At 40.3% G+C, this 19,807-nt stretch overlaps 1 protein-coding gene across 2 annotated transcripts; it reads left to right on the forward strand.

The window, feature by feature from the left end:
• Positions 1 to 1,218: 1,218 nt before the first annotated feature.
• On the forward strand, positions 1,219 to 19,366 carry sec22a (SEC22 homolog A, vesicle trafficking protein). 2 transcript variants are annotated; one of them, XM_069722690.1, is made up of 7 exons: positions 1,219 to 1,307; positions 3,326 to 3,536; positions 7,661 to 7,824; positions 9,194 to 9,373; positions 11,270 to 11,388; positions 12,719 to 12,784; positions 19,202 to 19,366. In XM_069722690.1, the coding sequence occupies exons 2-7, from the start codon at positions 3,355 to 3,357 to the stop codon at positions 19,286 to 19,288; spliced, it is 798 nt and encodes a 265-aa protein (XP_069578791.1). In that variant the 5' UTR covers positions 1,219 to 1,307; positions 3,326 to 3,354; the 3' UTR covers positions 19,289 to 19,366. The 2 variants fall into 2 exon arrangements, with proteins under 2 accessions (XP_069578791.1, XP_069578789.1); XM_069722688.1 differs by lacking the exon at positions 19,202 to 19,366 and adding an exon at positions 13,107 to 18,911.
• The last annotated feature ends 441 nt before the right edge of the window (positions 19,367 to 19,807 follow it).

A 19,807-nucleotide genomic window follows, 5' to 3' on the forward strand; every position in this document is an offset into this window, starting at 1 on the left:
GCTCAGGGGGACAAGCTTCATTTATATGCATCTGTATGTTTCACTCATTGGACAAATAAATTCTGATTCTATTCTGTTTTCATAAAGCAGGCTGCTCCGTCCACCAGAGAGACAGAGGACCAGTGGGACATCATGCATAAAGTCACCGAGAGGTTGGATGTCAGACGGACCGCTTAGTGGGGAAAAGAACTGCAGCCACAGGACTGTCCTACAGGACACTGAACACCTTCCAGGGAGTGGGCGGAGCTTCAGCTCCTTCAGGACACGCCCCCTCAGTCTCAGAGCAGAGAAGACTGATGATTTTATGAACCCTAATTTAATATACTTGGTTTTTTTTTTCATTCAAATTTGGATGGGTAGTTAACAACCCATACTTCTGTGGTGTGATGAACTTAAAACTCATTTTCATTTCTACTTTACAGCATCTTTAATGATTTTCAACAGGATCAAGAGAACTGTGAACATTTTATTTCTCTTAGTAAAAAAAAACAAAAAAACGTGCATTGTCAGTCCACTGTGCTCCGCCTGCACTACACGTATGGTTATATTGTATGTTTTCTCTTTTATGGCCTTTGTATGTTTTGTTTTATGTTGTGTTTACTCTCTTTACTTGACTGTGTACGTTTTGAGAAGAGTAATATTGGGTGTTCTGTTGATCATGTAGTTGCAATGCCCCAGTCTGAGACGCTGTCCAAAAGCTTAAAAATAAGCCTTTCACTGGACCTTCCCATATTTCATTTGAAAACATGTCTATTCTCCATGGCATTTCCTTATAAGGCCCAATTTTATTTTATTGAAGCCGATCTCTTACAGTATCAACGTCTACTAATATACACCTTTTGGTCTTGCTTTGGCTTAGTATTGTTTTCATTTCTTTACATCTTGGGCCTTAATATGTTTTTACTTTTTTATTGTTTAATATTTTTCTCGGAATAATTTATTTGAATTCACTCTGATATGTTTTATTTTTGTTATCACGGTGTGCAACATGTTTTGTCAACATGTGTTTAAATACGCGAAGTAAAACCATAAATTAAAATAAGGAGGAATTAACCGAATATTGAACGCTCATCTATGTAAGAACAGAAGTCTAAAATGAACCGAATTCAAATCAATCTTCAGGTTTGATGTTTGGTTCTTCTTCTGTGACGTAGGTGAGGGCTTCGGTACCCACAATGCAGCGCGAGCGAGCCACGTAAACGTGAAAAATGACGACGGCGCAGCTTCCTGCGGCTCACTAGCTGCTTCTGCACAGCTTCAGAGCCGCGAGTCACAGATGTCCGCATGATGCCACGCTGCTTCACCAGGTATTAAACCCCAGCTCATCATCTCGGTGTGTCAGACGTGTGCGTCTTGTTCGGGTTTCCTCGAAGCGTTGCTGTGAGACGTGTGTATGTCACGCTGTTGGCTCCCTCAGCCTCGCGTCGGCTACAGGAGGGGGGACGTTTGTGTACAAGCTAGTGTACTTAGCTGCTAACGGTGGCTAGCTGTCTGTCCCGGTCTGCAGCTGGTTTAGCCACGTGTTTCCTGCGTTGGACACTTTTAACACCACGAGAGGACAAAACGGGTCCAAGATGACGAACTAATGGTCGGTAGACGGACAACCCCGGATGTAAACAAACTCCACAGATGCTGCTCTTCACTTGAGCATGAGCTGGCTGACGTAAACGTCTCGGTTCTTTCATTCAGTCGTCTCAAAGTCTTCCCGGTGTTTTATTTACTCCGAGCAGGTGGTGACGTTGAAGTCTGGAGTTGGTTTTTGGAGATGTGGAGATGTTCTCGTGGTGTTCCTGTGGACGCCCCTTCTCTCGGAGCCGGGAGCTGTCCGTGGTTCTCCGAGAGCAGCGGGGTTCGTTCATCTTTAAAACGGGTTCTGAGAAGCTTTCCTTTGGGCTCCACGGTTCACAGGAACCCACAGGATCATACAGGAACCCACAGAAACACACAGGAACCCACAGGAACATACAGGAACACACAGGAACCCACAGGAACATAAATGAACCCACAGGAACATACAGGAACATACAGGAACACACAGGAACCCACAGGAACATAAATGAACCCACAGGAACATACAGGAACATGCAGGAACCCACAGGAACACACCTTCATGAATGTAGAATTAACCATAACGGGAGTCTAAATTCAATCAAGATCAATAAATGCAGGAAAAAGAAAAAAAAACCCATTAAAACAATCTGTTAATTTGATTATTGATTGTTGGATCAAACCATTCGATCTTAAGTAAATCATTTAAAAGGCATCATCATCCGTCCCGGGGGATCGGAGCACAAACAGGACATGTGTGAATGCACCCAGGACGCATGAAGATCCGTCCCACATGGGGAAGTGGTCTGAAAGTGGTGAAGTGGTCTGAAACATGTCCACAGTATTTTTGCAGCGTGAACGTGTCCTACGTTAAAGATGTGCAGGTGTACAGTAATTCATTTGTTTAATATTTCATTATAAAGCATGTCAACACAAGGAACTGGCATTGTTTCCAAGTGGTCTGAAAAAAACATCCCATGATTGATATTCTGCACCCCGCCGCCAGATTTTAGGAAAATCGGGCCGGTTGTTTTTCTATAATCCTGCTGACATACAAACAAAGGACCAGAAACATAACCTAGTTGGCGTAGGTGCTACATATCTGGATTTGATATGTCAGGACCCACCATAAAGTGTCTGAACTCGTATTGTAGAACACATTGAATCACCTTTCCTATCCATCACACTTGAATGAACACATTTGTTGCTCGGATGATGTAATGAACTGTTACATATTTCATGTGGGTTAAAGAAACGAGTGTGAGCAAGCTGGCATTTTCCAGTTGGGGAAAAAAAGCAAGTTTAGCAGATATCTGAATAAGTTATATTATTCAGACACCAGAATAAACAGTATTTAAGTCCCTGTTTGTGCATCTCAGATTTTTATGAAACTAGCTATATACAAACATGATATCTGAGACTTTATAAAACCGTTGAATTATACTTGACCAACATTGGTTGACTTCTGGGGAAGAAAAGTGTTGGACACTAACGCTGTAAACAAGAACTGAATTTTAAAGTTGATTTAAAAAAGGAGTGAGAAGAAATGTTTTCATTATCTTTTCAAGTGATGATATTTTTCCAGGCATTCGATTAGTCGGTAAAATTTTAGGAAATGTATTAAAAATGCTAATCACAGGTTACTCCTTTATATTACTTATTTGATCTGAAGAACCGTGTTAGTTTATGATCATATAAAGCACAAATGTATTTCTACTTTGAAATTTGAGTCGTCTCTCAACAAACTTCGTTCCCTGTTTTACGTGTCTTTTTGCAGACCTTCAGTGAGACTGCCAGAGCTGTAAGATGTCGATGGTGTTGTTCGCCTCCGTGGTTCGGGTCGGGGACGGCCTGCCGCTCTCTGCATCCACTGACTACGAGCAGGACAAGGAGCTCCAGGAAACAAAGAGGCACCTCAAAGGTCTCTCCAAGAAACTCGGCCAGTTCCCCGACCGCTGCACACTTAGGACTGGACCCTACAATGTGAAGTAGGTCCTTCTCTCAGCGTATTTAAATTCCCAATGAGACCTGACACATTACTTTAACAGTTAATTGCCATTAAATGTTTATAATTGTGATTAGACATAAAACATGTGATTTTATTTTTTACGTATTTACATTTTCTTAATAGATCTTCTTTTCCAAGTATAAAACAAACATGTAGAGGATGCGTCTTCATCAACAAAAATGACCCACGGGTGCTTAAATAGTCTGCGGCTGGCAGTTTTCCTGCTTTCCCGCCCTGACTCCAGCACAGTCTTATTTAAAATATTATTTTTAATTTAAGTGATTTGACAGCCACAGCTTCATTTGAGGTGTCGGACTGTTTCTAAAAAAGCCCAGACGGTGCTCAGGGAAAGGCTTTGAAACTCTCAAGCAGTGTTTGTTAAGAGCTAATTAGTCTTATTAAAACAGAGGACATGACCTCAAAAGAACCTCTACATCAGCCATCAACGTGCCAGCTATACCTCTCAACAACCCGAGCCTCCTTTTGATAAGAGATTCTTTAATCAATGAGAGCCTGGAGCATCTGAAGAATGTGCACACCAGAAGACGGTGAAGGTCAGAATGGAGCAGGTAGTGTTTAAAGTCTCGGGTTAATCCGCTCTGATATTCGTGGCCTTTCAGTGGCTTTTGTCAAAACTGATATATATTTGTCTAATGAAATCTGGAGGAAATCCCTTCTATCATTCTGTCTGATAATTACTCACTGATGGTTACTTGACTTAATTTGGACATTTTTGGAACACAGTTTCTCCTTCTTTACATTCCTGTTGTATAGGAATTCAGAATATACTTGTTTTGGTAGGATTTAGGGACTTTCTAGTGATCTGAGTGCTCAGTTCAGAACAAAGATTTACAACAAGATGATTTGAAACTTGCAACTTCTAATCAACTTTCTGAAACTTCAAACCAAAGCCACTGGATGAGACGGTGTAGCAGCTCCACAGCAACAACTGTCTTTACAGTGTATCTGGAAAGTATTCACAGCGCTTCACTTTTTCCACATTTTGTTATGTTACAGCTTTATTCCAAAATGGATTAAATTAATTTTTTTCCCCTCAAAATTCTCCACACAATACCCCATAATGATAACATGAAAAAAGTTTGTTTAAAATTTTTGCAAATCTATTAAAAATAAAGAACAAAAATATAACACGCACATAAGTATTCACAGCCATTGCTCAATACTTTGTTGAAGCACCTTTGGAAGCAATTACAGCCTCAAGTCTTTTTGAGTATGATGTTATAAGCTTGGCACCTGTTCTTGGGCAGTTTCTCCCGTTCTTCTTTGCAGGACCTCTCAAGCTCCATCAGGTCGGATGGGGAGCGTCGGTACACAGCCATTTTCAGATCTCTCCAGAGATGTTCAACCGGGTTCAAGTCTGGGCTCTGGCTGGGCCACTCAAGGACATTCACAGAGTTGTCCCGAAGACACTCCTTTGTTATCTTGGCTGTGTGCTTCGGGTCGTTGTCCTGTTGGAAGATGAACCTTCGCCCCAGTCTGAGGTCCAGAGCGTTCTGGAGAAGGTTTTCACCAAGGATGTCTCTGTACATTGCTGCATTCATCTTTCCCTCCATTGTTGGACTTGGGCTCCTGCTAGTATAAGCCAATATGTGTCAGCCCCCAGTCCTGCTTGTTCTTTAATGAGGCAATAGGAGAAGATGTCAGGCTTCAAGATATTTATTTAACAGCCGCAGAATAATCAGTTTACAGAGCTCTGGGTCCAGACTGTGTTTCCCTGACCGCAACAAAGTATGTGTCAGTTCACGAAGTCTGACCTCCTGACTTTCCCTCACCCAGTCTTCTTATAGTACAGACACCAAAAAGTCATGTGTATTGATGGATCCTTTGTTGGTTGGTCGAGGTGGTGGTTGTCTTCCTTCACACCCTGGAGTCCTCCAGACAGCCGTCTGTTCCTGTTTATGACTCCAAGAACAACAGTATGTGACCCCCACAGGTTGCCGACCTCCTCCTGTGACCTTTTGGTTTGGTCCAGCAGTATCACTCATTTACAAACACAGCCTTTTGTCTACACCTTAGGATTAATAGTCGATAATACGACCTATATATAATTAATATGATATGGCATACATATATGTTGTATTATTGTAAACATAACCTAGCACAGAATCACACACCATCCTGACTAGTCTCCCAGTTCCTGCCGCTGAAAAACATCCCCACAGCATGATGCTGCCACCACCATGCTTCACCGTAGAGATGGTATTGGCCAGGTGATGAGCGGCGCCTGGTTTCCTCCAGACATGACGCTTGGCATTCAGGACAAAGAGTTCAATCTTTGTTTCATCAGACCAGAGAATTTAGTTTCTCATGGTCTGAGAGTCCTTCAGGTGCCTTTTGGTAAACTCCAGGTGGGCTGTCATGTGCCTTTTACTGAGGAGTGTCTTCCGTCTGGCCACTCTACCATACAGGCCTGCTTGGTGGAGTGCTGCAGAGATGGTTGTCCTTCTGGAAGGTTCTCCTCTCTTCACAGAGCAACGTTGGAGCTCTGTCAGAGTGACCATCGGGTTCTTGGTCACCTCCCTGACTGAGGCCCTTCTCCCCCGATCGCTCAGTTTGGCCGGGCGGCCGACTCCAGGAAGAGTCTTGGTGGTTCAAACTTCTTCCATTTACAGATGATGGAGGTCACTGTGCTCATTGGGACCTTCAATGCTGCAGACATTTTTCTGTACCCTTCCCCAGATCTGAGCCTCAATACAATCCTGTCTCGGAGGTCTACAGACAATTCTTTGGACTTCATGTCTTGGTTTGTGCTCTGACATGCACTGTCAACTGTGGGACCTTATATAGACGGTGTGTGTCTTTCCAAATCATGTCCAATCAACTGAATTTACCAGGTGGACTCCAATCAAGTTGTAGAAACATCTCAAGGATGATCAGTGGAAACAGGATGCACCTGAGCTCAATTTTGAGTGTCATGGCAAAGGCTGTGAATACTTATGTACATGTGATTTTTTTCGTATATTATTTTTTAATAGAATTGCAAAAATTAAAAAAAAAAAACCTTTTTCACGTTATCATTATGGGGCATTGTGTGTAGAATTTTGAGGGGAAAAAAATTGAATTTAATCCATTTTGGAATAAGGCTGTAACATAACAAAATGTGGAAAAAGTGAAGCGCTGTGAATACTTTCCAGATGCACTGTACGTTCGTTTTAACTGCCGGCTTTTGGCGGCTGGATTTCTTTAAACCGGCTCCCAATCAATTGAATTGAATTAAAATTGACACTAGCAGTTTAATTGCCTCGCATGGTCGGGCACCTTTCTGCATCAGTGAGCTACTACTGAGGTCTTCTCATCACAGTTCGTTGGTTTTTCCTCTCTTCATTCTCCTTGAACCCTTTGAACCCTTTTTGTGAAACACTGAACTCCTGCTCCTGAAGGGCACTATATAAATTAATGTGACTTACCTTAGGTATAATATTCATAATATACTCACATCAGTATTGAAACAGCCACTTTGTTAAACGAGAGGTCACAATATTAACCATCAATTAATCTTATGAGAGTAAGAGGACCGCCTACCTCCCTCTGCTGAGTCAATTATTGAAATTTCGGACACCCTGCAGCTACACATTTACATGCTGGTATTTGATTCACCCTCATTCCTTAGATATCTTCAACACTTAGGAGTTTTTCTTTTCTTCTAGCCCCATGATAATAATCAAATCACTCTGTGCTGTTTGTTGACATTTATGTTCCGTATCCATTTAGATGTTGCTGATAACCAGCTTTCCACTCAATTATGCTCAGAGCCATTCGGATAATGTAAAAGTCTCTGTACCTGGGGAATTTATTTTGTGCTCAGTGCGTCAATTAGCACTGCAAGGCCAACAGATAGTGTGTCTGCAGAGGTGCATTAGAATGTGTTTTGTTACGTGTAATTAACTGGGAAAGTGTTGATTGTAAAGCAAGAGATGTGCTGAACTAGTGTTTAGAGCTGCAACCAGCAGCTCAGAAATGCCATTACGTCACTGTCTGTGTTGTCCTAATTATTTTTCCCAAGGTTTCTTTGGAGAGAAAAGAGCAGCGCGGTATGTTAAAAGCAAGGAAAAAAATGTTTGTGCCTGTGTGTGTGGCTTTCAGTTTCACCAGCTCCCTGGGTGTTGGATACCTGATGGTATGCACTGCGAACTACCCCAATGTGCTGGCCTTCTGCTTCCTGGATGAGCTGCAGAAGGAGTTCATCGTCACCTACGACACCAAACGAATCAGCAGCGCCGTGCGGCCATACTCCTTCATTGAATTTGGTAAGCTCTGTCGAATTTTCCTATCTGTCAGCCAGCTATCATACAGTAAACCTAATGATGTTAGCTTTTAGATTCAAAGGGCAAGGACGTCTTTGTTCATGAGTAGGACTGCATCTGGAGTCAAATAAGGAGAGTTTCTGGTACAATATTAGCCTCATTTTTAAGCATTTATTACTATTTACACTTTTTAAAGTCTTCTCAAGGTACGATCTTCTGGGCGGTCGACAAAATTCATGGTTCGGTTTCAGTTTTGGGGTCACAGTTCAGTACGTTTTCGATACAGGAGAGGAAATAAGAAGAAATATTTATTTTGAAATGTATAAACCATTAAAAGTGTCTCTTAGACCATAATTCTTACTCAGTTAAGGCACTGTAATGCTGGCATATTGGTAAGAGGAAAAATGAACAACACACTGACCTGTGTCCTGTGTCTGTAAAGGCAAGTGCAACATAACTCATAATTAACTTAAATTAACCAGCAAAGCCAGCAGCGCAGTTCCAGCCTTTCTCCTTTTTTTTTCAACACAGATCACTCAGCCATCTTGGTTGAATTAGTTTATTGCGGTTATCAATGGATAATATTTCCATTCCAGTGTGAGCAGAGACATTGCAGGAAGTCAGATTAAAACTGATAGCATGAGCTATCACATCATTTCTGCGCAGCATTTGTCTGACCAGGATATATATATATATATATATATATATATATATATATAAAACAACAACTAGTGTGCTGGAAAAATCCTTCACGTAGGACTGTTTGAATTTCTGTTCGGGAATGCGAGTATGATATTTCTCTTCAATCATAAACATACTTCTGTCATTGTTTGGATCAAACAGAATGCTCATACAAATTGAATTCAAGACAAATACGCATATCGTTACACCCCTTGGCTCAAGATGGGATATACTAGGAAAAGCAGGAAATAAGAGTTTAGTAGTTAAAATAAAATAAAAAAAATAAAAAAGGCAGCTGCAGGAAAAGACTGCATGCATAGTGGCATTTCATTTTATTTTTTTTAATTTTTTTTATTGAGTTCAATGTTTATATGAAAGATTTAATTGTTTTAGTCAGTATAACCAGAAAATCTGGAAAAAGTTTCATCTATATCCATAGAAAAAAGGTCTCAAAGGCCGAATAGACCAGACCAGGGAAACCAGGGGAAAAAAGATCCTTACATTTGTGAAGCTCTTTGACACATAAACCTGAATTCTGTTTATTAATAAATCATTTCTGAGTTTAAAAGTTTATAAACCTGCTTTACCCCTGACAGTGCTGCTCTCTCATACAAAGGATACGCTTATCACCCAGGTTTTTGCTCCCTGTGTCATTAACCACCTTTCGGTTGTGCTGACTGTCGTCCGTCAGACACCTTCATCCAGAAGACCAAACAGCGCTACAACAGCCCTCGTTCCCTGTCCACCAAGATCAACCTGGCTGACATGCAGACAGAGATCAAGCTGCGACCGCCCTACCAGCTCTCCCCCGAGGACCTGCGGGCTATCAATGGATTCTCAATGCACACACCCTCCAAATACAAGGGCATAGGTAGGAAATGAGCTGCTAACACACACACACACACACACACACACACACACACACACACACACACACACACACACACACACACACACACACACACACACACACACACACACACACACACACACACACACACACACACACACACACACACACAAAGTACGAAAGAGGTTTTCTTTTGTAATAAACTACTTTATTTCCCTTCTGGTAATCAATAACATGTTATCCCATTTGATCTTATTCTCATTACTTGACACTATTGTCACTGGTAGAACTGGTCTTTGTTAACTAGGACATAGAAAGGTCGCTGGTTATTTCCTCTGAATGCTGCATCTGTTCTCAAAGCAATAAAGGAACGAAGCTGGAAGCACCATTCCACCTGAGATGTCAGACTGGGTTCTGAGCTTCAGTACTTTTATGGCACCAACAGAATTACTTTGATACCTTCTAGTATTGAAAAATGTCTTGTCATGTGGTAGCAAATTTTAATACCTAGGTTACATCCACACAAACATGTTTTCGTTTGGCTCATACATTTATGCAAGAGTAAATCTCACTAGCATCAGTGAGACACATCGCTTCTCATACATAAACTTCTCTCAGGCGGTCTGCCCAGTTAGATCAAATCGCACTGTTTCAACCTAGTTTAGTAAATCTTACATAAGAACACTTTATTTCACTCTTTTTTTTGTTACTATGTTTTGACCATGCACCTGTCTGTGTTGCATTGAAGTAGCTGGGGACTGGAGGTTTCTCTCTGTGCTGCCTGCTAGCTGGCGTCTACCAACAGCATTTAAAGCATTTTGGGAACATCGGTAAAGCGATAGCTTCCATGTGAGGATTTTCAGGGACATCTGTTAATTGTAGCCACAGAAGAGAACTTGTGTTACGCTCTCCCCGTCTAAACTGCATGGAAGCTCAAGATTAGTACCAGAATGTGAATTTCTTTACCTTAAAATTGATTTTTATAAAATTGGTATCAAACAAAGTATCGTATACAAACGGGTGTCAGTACTTGTACTGGTATCGGAAATTTTTTAACAAGATATCCAGCCCTACATTTGTGGAGTTTTCATGAGCTTATCAAAATGTTTACAGGATCAGCAGCAGCACAAACCTTTTTTTTTTTTTTTAATATACGCTTTTCTTCATAGATTATTTGCAGTAGACAGTTAGCATCCTGAAGGATAACAAGTGCTCATTATATTTACTTTAGATAGAAAATAGTATGAATAATGTATCTGTGTAATTGTAACCATTAAAAAAAAATGGTAAATAACTTCTCCAAAAGTACCATTTGCAGCTCAAAGCACTCAATTGCCTATTTTTGTAATCATTACTTTGTAGAGGATAATAAAGGGAAAAGACAGAATAATCTTCAAACATATTGTGCGTCTTGTAATCAGATATGCTTTTCCTTATCAAGCAGTTTCATTGGTGCTTTGTTTTTCTGAGGCTCAGACCCGCTTCTCCTCGGATGCTCCAGAAAACAGCCCTTTTGCACACACTGTCACACCTCAGTTGCCCCGAGCTAAGCGATGCCACCTCGGGTCATTTAGAGCTGTTGTGTTCCCCCTGACATCCTTCAGAGCTGCTCTCCACACTTTGTTCACTCTCTGTGGACCTTGCCAGTCTCTGTTTTCTGATACATAAATCATTTTGTCCTGAGGGATGAAGTATGCTAATCTGATTATAGTGACGCATCACTTCTTTTACTCTGTCTTTTGGAGGTCAGAAGATTTAAAAACAGTGTATGCTTAGTTTATCTGTGCTTTTCAGGGATTTATTCCTTTTATTCTGAATATTTTCCTTTATAAATAATTACTTTTCATCAAATGCCTATGCTCTATTGCACAGCGGAGCTCGCAGGGTCTGTAATACTGTGTCCTTGTGCTCTTCCAGCTCCCACACAGATGTTGGAGCCGGTGACTCTCCCAGGCATCGTATCCTGTGTGCTCTGCGTCCTCTGTGGAGGACTCAACCTGCTGCGAGGAGTCCATGCTATAGAGAGCATATTCCAGGTGAGGACATAATGGAGATGACATCCAAACACATTCAGTTTCTCTTAAAGGAACATGCTACTTTCATACAAACTGGCCCTATTGTCAGAGGTTTGTTATTACCAATTTACTGTATCTGACTAAAGCTAAGTTTATTCATTTAGTAAAGCAGGCAGACAGACCAGGAAACAGATGCAGTCAGAGGATCAGTTAAAGACAAACCAGACAAATTAACCCTCTGACCCCAACAACCTACCAATGAGTTTTAAAGGCATGTTTTCATTAGAAAATAAATAAAGAATTACACCATTTATCAGTCAAAAACTTTACAAATTTAAATTTTCCGATGCTCTTTGAACTACTCATTTGCGCCAAACGCTTCCGTCAGGAAAAATAACCAAATCGAAGCTTTGAATAGTGATATTTCATCAAAATCACTTTATTCTACATGTCTTATTTAAAATATTACCAGAGGTAAAACGTTTGCACGACAGATTCAGTAAAAACAAATTAGACTTCTTGGCACCTCAGAAAAACTGGGAAGCCTCGAATGACTCAGCTGAGACAGTCACAGGAAAAACATTCTGCAAATTTCAGGCTGAGCTTCAGGCCGAGCTTCAGGCTGGGGAACAGAGGAGATAGGACTGAGAGCACAGAGAGGGTTGTACAGGTGGTAAGAATGTAAATAATTCAGTGTTTTGAATGTGGAGTTCTCCACCCTTTTCTCCTTAGTATTGTTAACACTTGTTGGCACTTGGAAAAAATGTGGTGTACATATAGATTCCACATTTTTTATGAGTATTGTTAAAATAAATTCTAAAGGACATTAAAGTCTTTTTTTTTTTTTTTTTACTTTGACATTGTTCATCTGTGTTGTTGTGTGTGTGCACAGTTTTTGTCTGTAATAAGAGATTTTTAGTCCAGTTTTGTGTTCGATCATTTGTGGTTAGTTCTCCTAATGAAGTAGTTTAGAAAAGCTGACTAATTGTCAGAATGTTTCGTGTCCCGTTACTTTTGTGGTTTCAACATCACACAGTATATAATGTGATCATTGTCGATTAAACTAATGAACAAACCTGCTAAAATAACGTGCAAATTGTCATTGACCACAATCTTCCTTTAAGAGAAGTTTATGAAATTCGTTTTAGTTTTGGTGCAAGAGCATCTCTCTGCCATACGCCTACAATTCTGTTCCTTGAAACTGTAAATGACACATCATATCCAGTAGACAAGATTAGATCGAGCTAAAAATAATAAATATAGAAACCTCTGAATGTTCTTGTCTTGGTTTCATGATGGCCTGTCTAGACAAAAAAAAAAAAGCCTCTTTGCCTTCTCTTCCCGTCTGCAGAACGACGATGAAGACTTTAATTACGTGATTGCCTTCTTCCTTGGCACAGCTGCCTGTCTCTATCAGGTAAGTGATAGTCTGCGGTAAGGGTAGGCCATCACCGGCTGACTGGCTGACTAACAGCCCTGCACTTTACAGCTCAGCAGCTTGTCAGCTCGACTAACATTAGCAAAAGCTGAATGCCTCTCAGGCCAGCACCTTCTCCCAAACATTTTCATCAGCTCCTTTTGTGCAGCGCTGGATACTAAATGGAGCACCACGAGTTGGTAGACCGATGATTGGAACAGGCTTAATAAATGGGATTTCTTATGAAAGCATGCTGTTGTTCATTACCGCTCGCACAATGTGTGTGCAGCATTCAAATTCTTCTTTGCCGTTGTCCTTTCAGTGCTACCTGTTTGCCTACTTCTCTGTCTGGAGGAACAGTAAGTCCTTCCTGGCGTTTGCACTCATCTGTCTGTCCAACATGTATCTGTATGAACTGAGGAACATGTGGCAGATTCTCTTCCATGTGGCAGTGGGGGCTTTCATGACCCTGCAAATCAGACTGAGGCAGCCGCTGGGCAAAGCGCCAGACTACAACGTCTGACGAAGACCTTGAACACAAAAGGACAAACGGACCTTTAGTCAGATGGCCTGGAAATGCCGGAGATGCTACTGGGGACAAAGGGGACATGAAAAACAAGCCTTCCGAAGAAATCGTGCAGCATCACATTAGTCCTGGTCACTATTTCTCAGCCCCAGCGGACAGATCTCAGTTTGGACTTGGACGACACTCTGTCACAGACTCAATCATTTGTGGACATTATTGGATTGATCTGGGAAGTCGCCGCCGCCGCCGCCCCACCATGTCTGCTTTTTACTTCCTTTCACTGCATCCATCACCTCTGAGTCCTTCATCCAAATTTGCAAACCATACTTGGAACTGAAGGGTTATGTTTAACCCACAACCAAACAGGCCACACACACTCACCTGGTTTAAAACCTCTTAGTTTTTACTGTTGCAGTTTTAAAAGTCGTACTTTTTGATGAGGACTATTTTTTTTTTTTTTCTTTTAAGGAATTAACTGACACTTATGAAACACATATCCACGATTTAAGTGCAAAGCACACCAGCCACACTCAACAGCAGCCAGAATATGTTAATATGGGTATGAATGTGATCAAATTTCTCTATGAACGTCAGCGCTGGAAAATATGACAGTGTGTGTTCAACGTTACATCAGAACACACTAGAAAGAACAGCTGGTGCAGATGTCCCGAGGTGCATCAGAGAATTTAACCAGACGCTTACTGACTGCTAAAGACACATTTCTGATCGGACCCGAACATTGTTTATGTTTGATATTCAGCTGAATCAGTTCATCAATCTCAGCCAACAACACCTGTCGTCCGAAGGTAGCCTGTGGAGTTGTCTTGTAAACAACAAACAAACAAACAAACACATTTTCATTTATTGTCTTTTGTACATTCTTGTACAACATGTCAAGTACATTTCCTTCATTTTTAAATCCAGCGTTAGTACTTCAATGTTTACCGGTCCCCCCCCAGGAAATTGGGATCTTTTGATCGCAGTTGATAACATCAATTCAGGCAATCTCAGCAATATTTGTGGCATCCTGCAATTTTGAAAATTCCTATGATTTTTTTTCCTACTACTGTCCTCAGTAATAATAATAATAATAATAATAATAATAATAATAATAATCATCAACTTTGTTTGTATAGCACTTTTCTAAACTTCAGTTACAAAGTGCTTCACATAAAATAAGCCATTAAAACAACAACAAGTGAATTCTAACAAGTCTTAACAACACATTGATCATAGAAAACAATCTACAAACTCTCTGCTCTGCTGAAGAAATTACAGCACAAAATAAATCTTTCCAAACAAAACTCCTTTCATCAACTCCTCAGTTCCAGTCAGCCTCTCCTCTCATCCAAAGCCCTGCTCTCATCATCAGAACAGACACATGACACATGCTGCCTGCCTGGGGGAAAACGGACGTGAAAGGTCACTGGAATGATGAATACTTTCTGTTAATTTTTAATTTGAACACACCTCTAGTCATAAGAGACTGCACTTTAATTTGTGAAATCAGTATGCGTTGAATTAATATGATTTAAAATGTATTCAAATCCCTTTTTTTTTTTTTTTTTTTTTACAGAAGAGTTAGGTTTTGTATTCTATGTTCCTGTCACAGACCGTCTGTTTGGTATGCCACATCACTTTTATAATTTTCTTGTAACTTTGAGCCCATGGTTAAACAATTTTTTTTTAAATGAGAGAACTTAAATATTTCTGTGATGTGCAGCATGCTTATTATCAAAGGGAGTGATTACATGAGAAAAAAATAAGTGGGTAAAAAAGACTTGCCATTTTTGCTAATTACTGCAATTTTACTGCAAAAAACCTCCCTTAAAATGTGGCAAATTACATGGCAAATTTTGAAAAAGCAACCGCTAACATTTTTAATCGCAACCATCACAAAAAACTGAAATCCTGGAGAAACCTGGTTTACTCGTTTTCTCTGCCTTTGTTGGTGCAGTGCTGCATATCTTTGTCCATTACTGCCACCTTCAGAGAAGAGGAATATTGTGACTACAGTGGAAGGACTGTGTATGACATCACCCCTATTCCTGCATATCATACACGTTATTCTGTGAGTGCACAAGAATAAGAGTCCCACTCGGAGAAACAGCTTCATAATGCTACTGAAGGTTTAAAACAAACTCCACAGGGAACCTTTAATGTTAAACAAATATGTAACAACATGCAGCCGCTATTACTTACATTTGGACCATAGTTAAGCAAAAAAGAAAATGTGCAACGGAGTCAGAAGTCTGGTCTTTAACTTCAATTTCTTGTTCAGTTTTGGTCTGTTATCATTTCCCCCATGTTCTGCTCGCATGCAGTGATTTGACCCATTATTGGACTTTTTGCACCCATGGGTACCTGAGCTGGTGCAGGACTCTGCTTTCAGTCTTGGTTTCAAACTATGCAACGCTGCCTCGTGTATGTGTGTTGTATTCTGTTGCATCCAGAGACAACAATCGTATCTTGTTTGGCATTTTGTAGACAGTTAATTTTGCTATTTATTTACTGACCGATTGTTGTTTGACATGCGGCCAGTGAAGCTTTATACAGATTTTGTGCATTTTATTTTACGGTTGTCTTTTTTTTTTTTTTTAATGCAGACTCGCGTCTAGTTGTCATAAAGTAGCCCCCGCTGCAGCCAACACAAACTGCCTCGCCTACACAGCCTCCAGCATACGCCAGTGTCAAGCGACTATGTTAATAAACACGTCTGTGTTGGCAGCAGGAAAGATGCACAGCCGGGCTGTGGAGGCCAGAGGCAGCCCCGTATCATCTGAACAGCCTCTGGCCTGCTTTTCCTCCCACCGAGCCCCCTCAGTTCAGACACGGCTTCTTCTGCCATTTACCAGAACAAAAGGCCAGCCGCTCACTCTCTGCCTGTGTTGTGGAAATTAACACAGTGTTCACATTTCACATAATTACTATCAGGAGATGCCGTATTTAATGTCATTAGACGGTGTGAGATTTGTTCAGGGAATTATGGCACAATTTATTGGCGCCCTGCACCATCCCAACAAGTATGAGTAAACAAATGAGAAATGTAGAGAATTGATTCATGTCTTCAACAGTTGTGCCAAGGCTGTCAGAACTTTTTATTCCTTTTGATATTCCCTGTCGCACTGAAGGACGTTAAAAGTGAAAATGAATAGACGAATAGCCGCACAGCCAAACTCCACATCCGTCTGGCATCAGCACTACAGATGTGTCGAGGGACTGCTGTAATGCTTCACTCTCATATTATTCATCATCGCTCTGTGAATGTTCTCTGCTTTCCAACAGCGGTGCCACACCTACATGACCTAAGAGCTCTCTCTTTTTTTTCACAATATGGCTCAGGCTGGATTTTGTCTGAATTGTGCGTCACTGACTGTTTGTTGGAAGTTTTCTTGTTTCCATAGCAGTTCCAGTAAATTGTTGTCTGTGTTTGTTATGTAAGATAGGAAAATTTAAACTCAAGGCATTTATACTGATTTATTCAAATATGTGATGAATGAATGTGATCATTTATCAACCAAAATGTGTAATACACCTGTCAGTCCACTAGAGAGCACAGTCCCAGTGTCACATTTAGCCTTTTCTAGCCGTTAAAAGTAAGAAGCCTATAGGTGGTGGAAAAGATCGTACGCATGTTACCCAACATACGTTTTGTAGTTAAATATATTACGTTATGTACATTACTTACTTATGTTTCTTAAAAAAAAAAATCCCTGTTGACTTTTGCCCCCTCAAACTCAAACACTAGTCGTCCTGGTGAAAGTCCAGTATGTGTTTCATCCAACCACCCCGTACTTCCTCCCTATTTGGACTTTATCACTCTTTCTGCTTTGTCCCATGACGTCTGTTTTCGACCCTTATCATACACGATCGACTTTTCACCCCTATGTGAGGCAAAACGTGATACCGACGGTGTTTACACACTTAAGCTTCATACTGGGCTACAATTACAGGTCTGCTTAAGAAAATGTACCTGAACTGTTGAAAACATCATTTTCACGTTTGAATTATTTTACACTAGTGTGTATTATGAGTTGCTCTGTCATGACTTAAAATACAAAAATATTGAACAATTATATCGAAAGTTAAATAATCTGAGAAATATAAATTTGATTTAAATTGAGCAAAATGTTTAAGACCACTGGATTTAAAGCAATTCTCTGTACTTTGTCCTTTTTCTGTTCCCCGTGGAGACACGTGGATTCATCGTGACATGATCTGGTCCTCTTCAGTCTACTTAAAACATCTACTATTGTAGTAGGACTTATTGTTTCTGAGCTCTGCTGTGGAATACTGAACATTAAAAAAAAAACAACTTGAGACATCACCGTTACAATGCTTTCCATATGTTTTTGTCTGAGCACTGCCAGGGCTTAATGTGGCCTCTGATGACTCATGTACATTTTGCTTTGATTGTGGGAAATACTGAACCTTTAAACCATTTTTAAAAACAATTCCAAGTATCCAGTAATAAGTGATTTTCAGGAAAATATTCACCTAAACTTGGAGGCTGGAGCATCCGGAGCAGTGTATGTTATATGAGCACTGGAGGCTCAGCTGCTAAAATTGATGTGTTTTTCTTATATTCTCTTTGGAGCAACAACAAGCAACAGACTGTCTCATGATTCAGAGGCAGCTGAACACTTCAGTTCTTTTTTTTTATACATCACAAGAAATGCCACAAGAGGCCTTTATACTTATGATAATCATACTTCATGTTATTTGTAGGCCTTGTTATGGGTAACATTCATTTCACCACGTGGAGATTCCTCAAACTGGGAAGTGTTTTCTTCTTGAGCAGGAAGTAAGCACATTTAGGCTAATGGTTGCCGTAGGTGCTAACTGACAACTTAGTTGCCTTGGATTTGAACTCTTATCTATAAGCTCCGAGTGAATGCCAGCAGTGATGATGTTTTTGTGGCAAAGCTCACACCGTTAGTGGCTCACAGGTTTGTTGTGCAAAAAGGTCACAGCCATTAAGTCTGGGGAATTTGAGAGTAAACACTGCTGTGATTACCGCTGCAGTACGGTGGCAGCTTATTCCATTACTGACAATCCCGCAAATCCTCCAGTTATATCTGGATGCTCAGTTTAAATAGAATTAAATTGTTAGAATAGTCCAGCACTGTTACTTAAATGTATGGCACAAGTTACTGAATCACTATTGACCGAGACTCTAAATTCATTCTTATTGGATTTAATGGCCGGTGAGTTGACTTAAATAAATAAATAAATAAATGTAGATATTAATGCTGTAATGAATGAAGCAGCAGGCAGGGTGCTAATCAGCACATTCGTTTTTCGCAGTAATCATGAAGAAAAGAAGACAAACAACTCCCTGCTTTTAAGCAAGGGATGTAGTGCTCCTGCCATCTGTTGGTCAGCAACATGAACATGTGAAATGGCAGCTCAATGCTCATATTGGTTTTAAACAAAGGTTTATAAGAAAGCTTCAAAAGGGGGATAGTTGCTCACTGAGAGCACTTCCAGTGGTCACTAAATGGCCAGAAATATATGGACACCCAAGATTTATATCCACGTGATTGTTGAACATCTAATTAATGAACCCAGTTTTGTGGACAGAGACATTATGCTAAAACAAGGGGGGGAAAAAAAGACAAAAAAAAGTCCCCCAGCTGTTCCCTTTAAGTGATTAAATGGCATTTTGGATGTTGTCTGTAGCTTTGATGGTACGATGCAATCGAAGCTTGCACAAAGGAAACACTGTAAATCAACGTAACTACAGACAGAATATGCAGGGGGAAAAAAATCTAACGAAATCATGTACCTGTGAAACATCTCAGCAGTTTATTGTACTGTAAAAAAAAAAGAAGAAAAGAGCATAGTGTTTAGCATGACAACAAGAACAACCCATGGTTTTGTCTCTGTAGCTGGTTTTTGTCACAGACGCTGCCTCACCCAGTCCTGTCAGAGAGTCGCCACGAGGATGCTCAGCTGCAGAGACGAGAAGCAGGTGAGCTTCCCGACTCTTTAAGAACGTATCCGCTCATCTCTGATCTGTTCCTTCTCTACAACCCTTTGTGTTTCCCTAATGGCACATTTTTTTTTTTTACCCCATTCCACAGGCGCAAAACAAATATTTGGACAAGTACCATTTCTCTCTTGTTCTTTTTAAACAGGAAAGATCCATCAAAATTTAAAGAATGAGGCTGGGTGCGTATCTGTATTTTTTTAACCATCAATAAAATCCCATAAAAAGACCAAAATCAACAATGAAATGATCCTGAAAACAAGTATACTGTCTTGTAAAATACCAATATCTATTATTCCTCCATATGGTTCAATTGTTCTCCAAAACCTATTAAACCTCCGTGACTCACATTATAATCAGGAACAAGGACACTTACAGAGCTGGAGCGTGCCACCGGGAAACAAAATATCATTAACGTTCACTTTGTTTAATTTAAATGTGTTGTTTAATTATACTTGCATTTTGCTTTTCCATCATAAAACTTAAAAGAAAAAAAGTATTAAAT

This window comes from Brachyistius frenatus, unplaced genomic scaffold (assembly GCF_029030835.1).
Source record: "Brachyistius frenatus isolate BFR_SWC_R1_liver_20210118 unplaced genomic scaffold, ASM2903083v1 Contig_300, whole genome shotgun sequence".
Lineage (NCBI taxonomy): Eukaryota > Metazoa > Chordata > Actinopteri > Embiotocidae > Brachyistius > Brachyistius frenatus.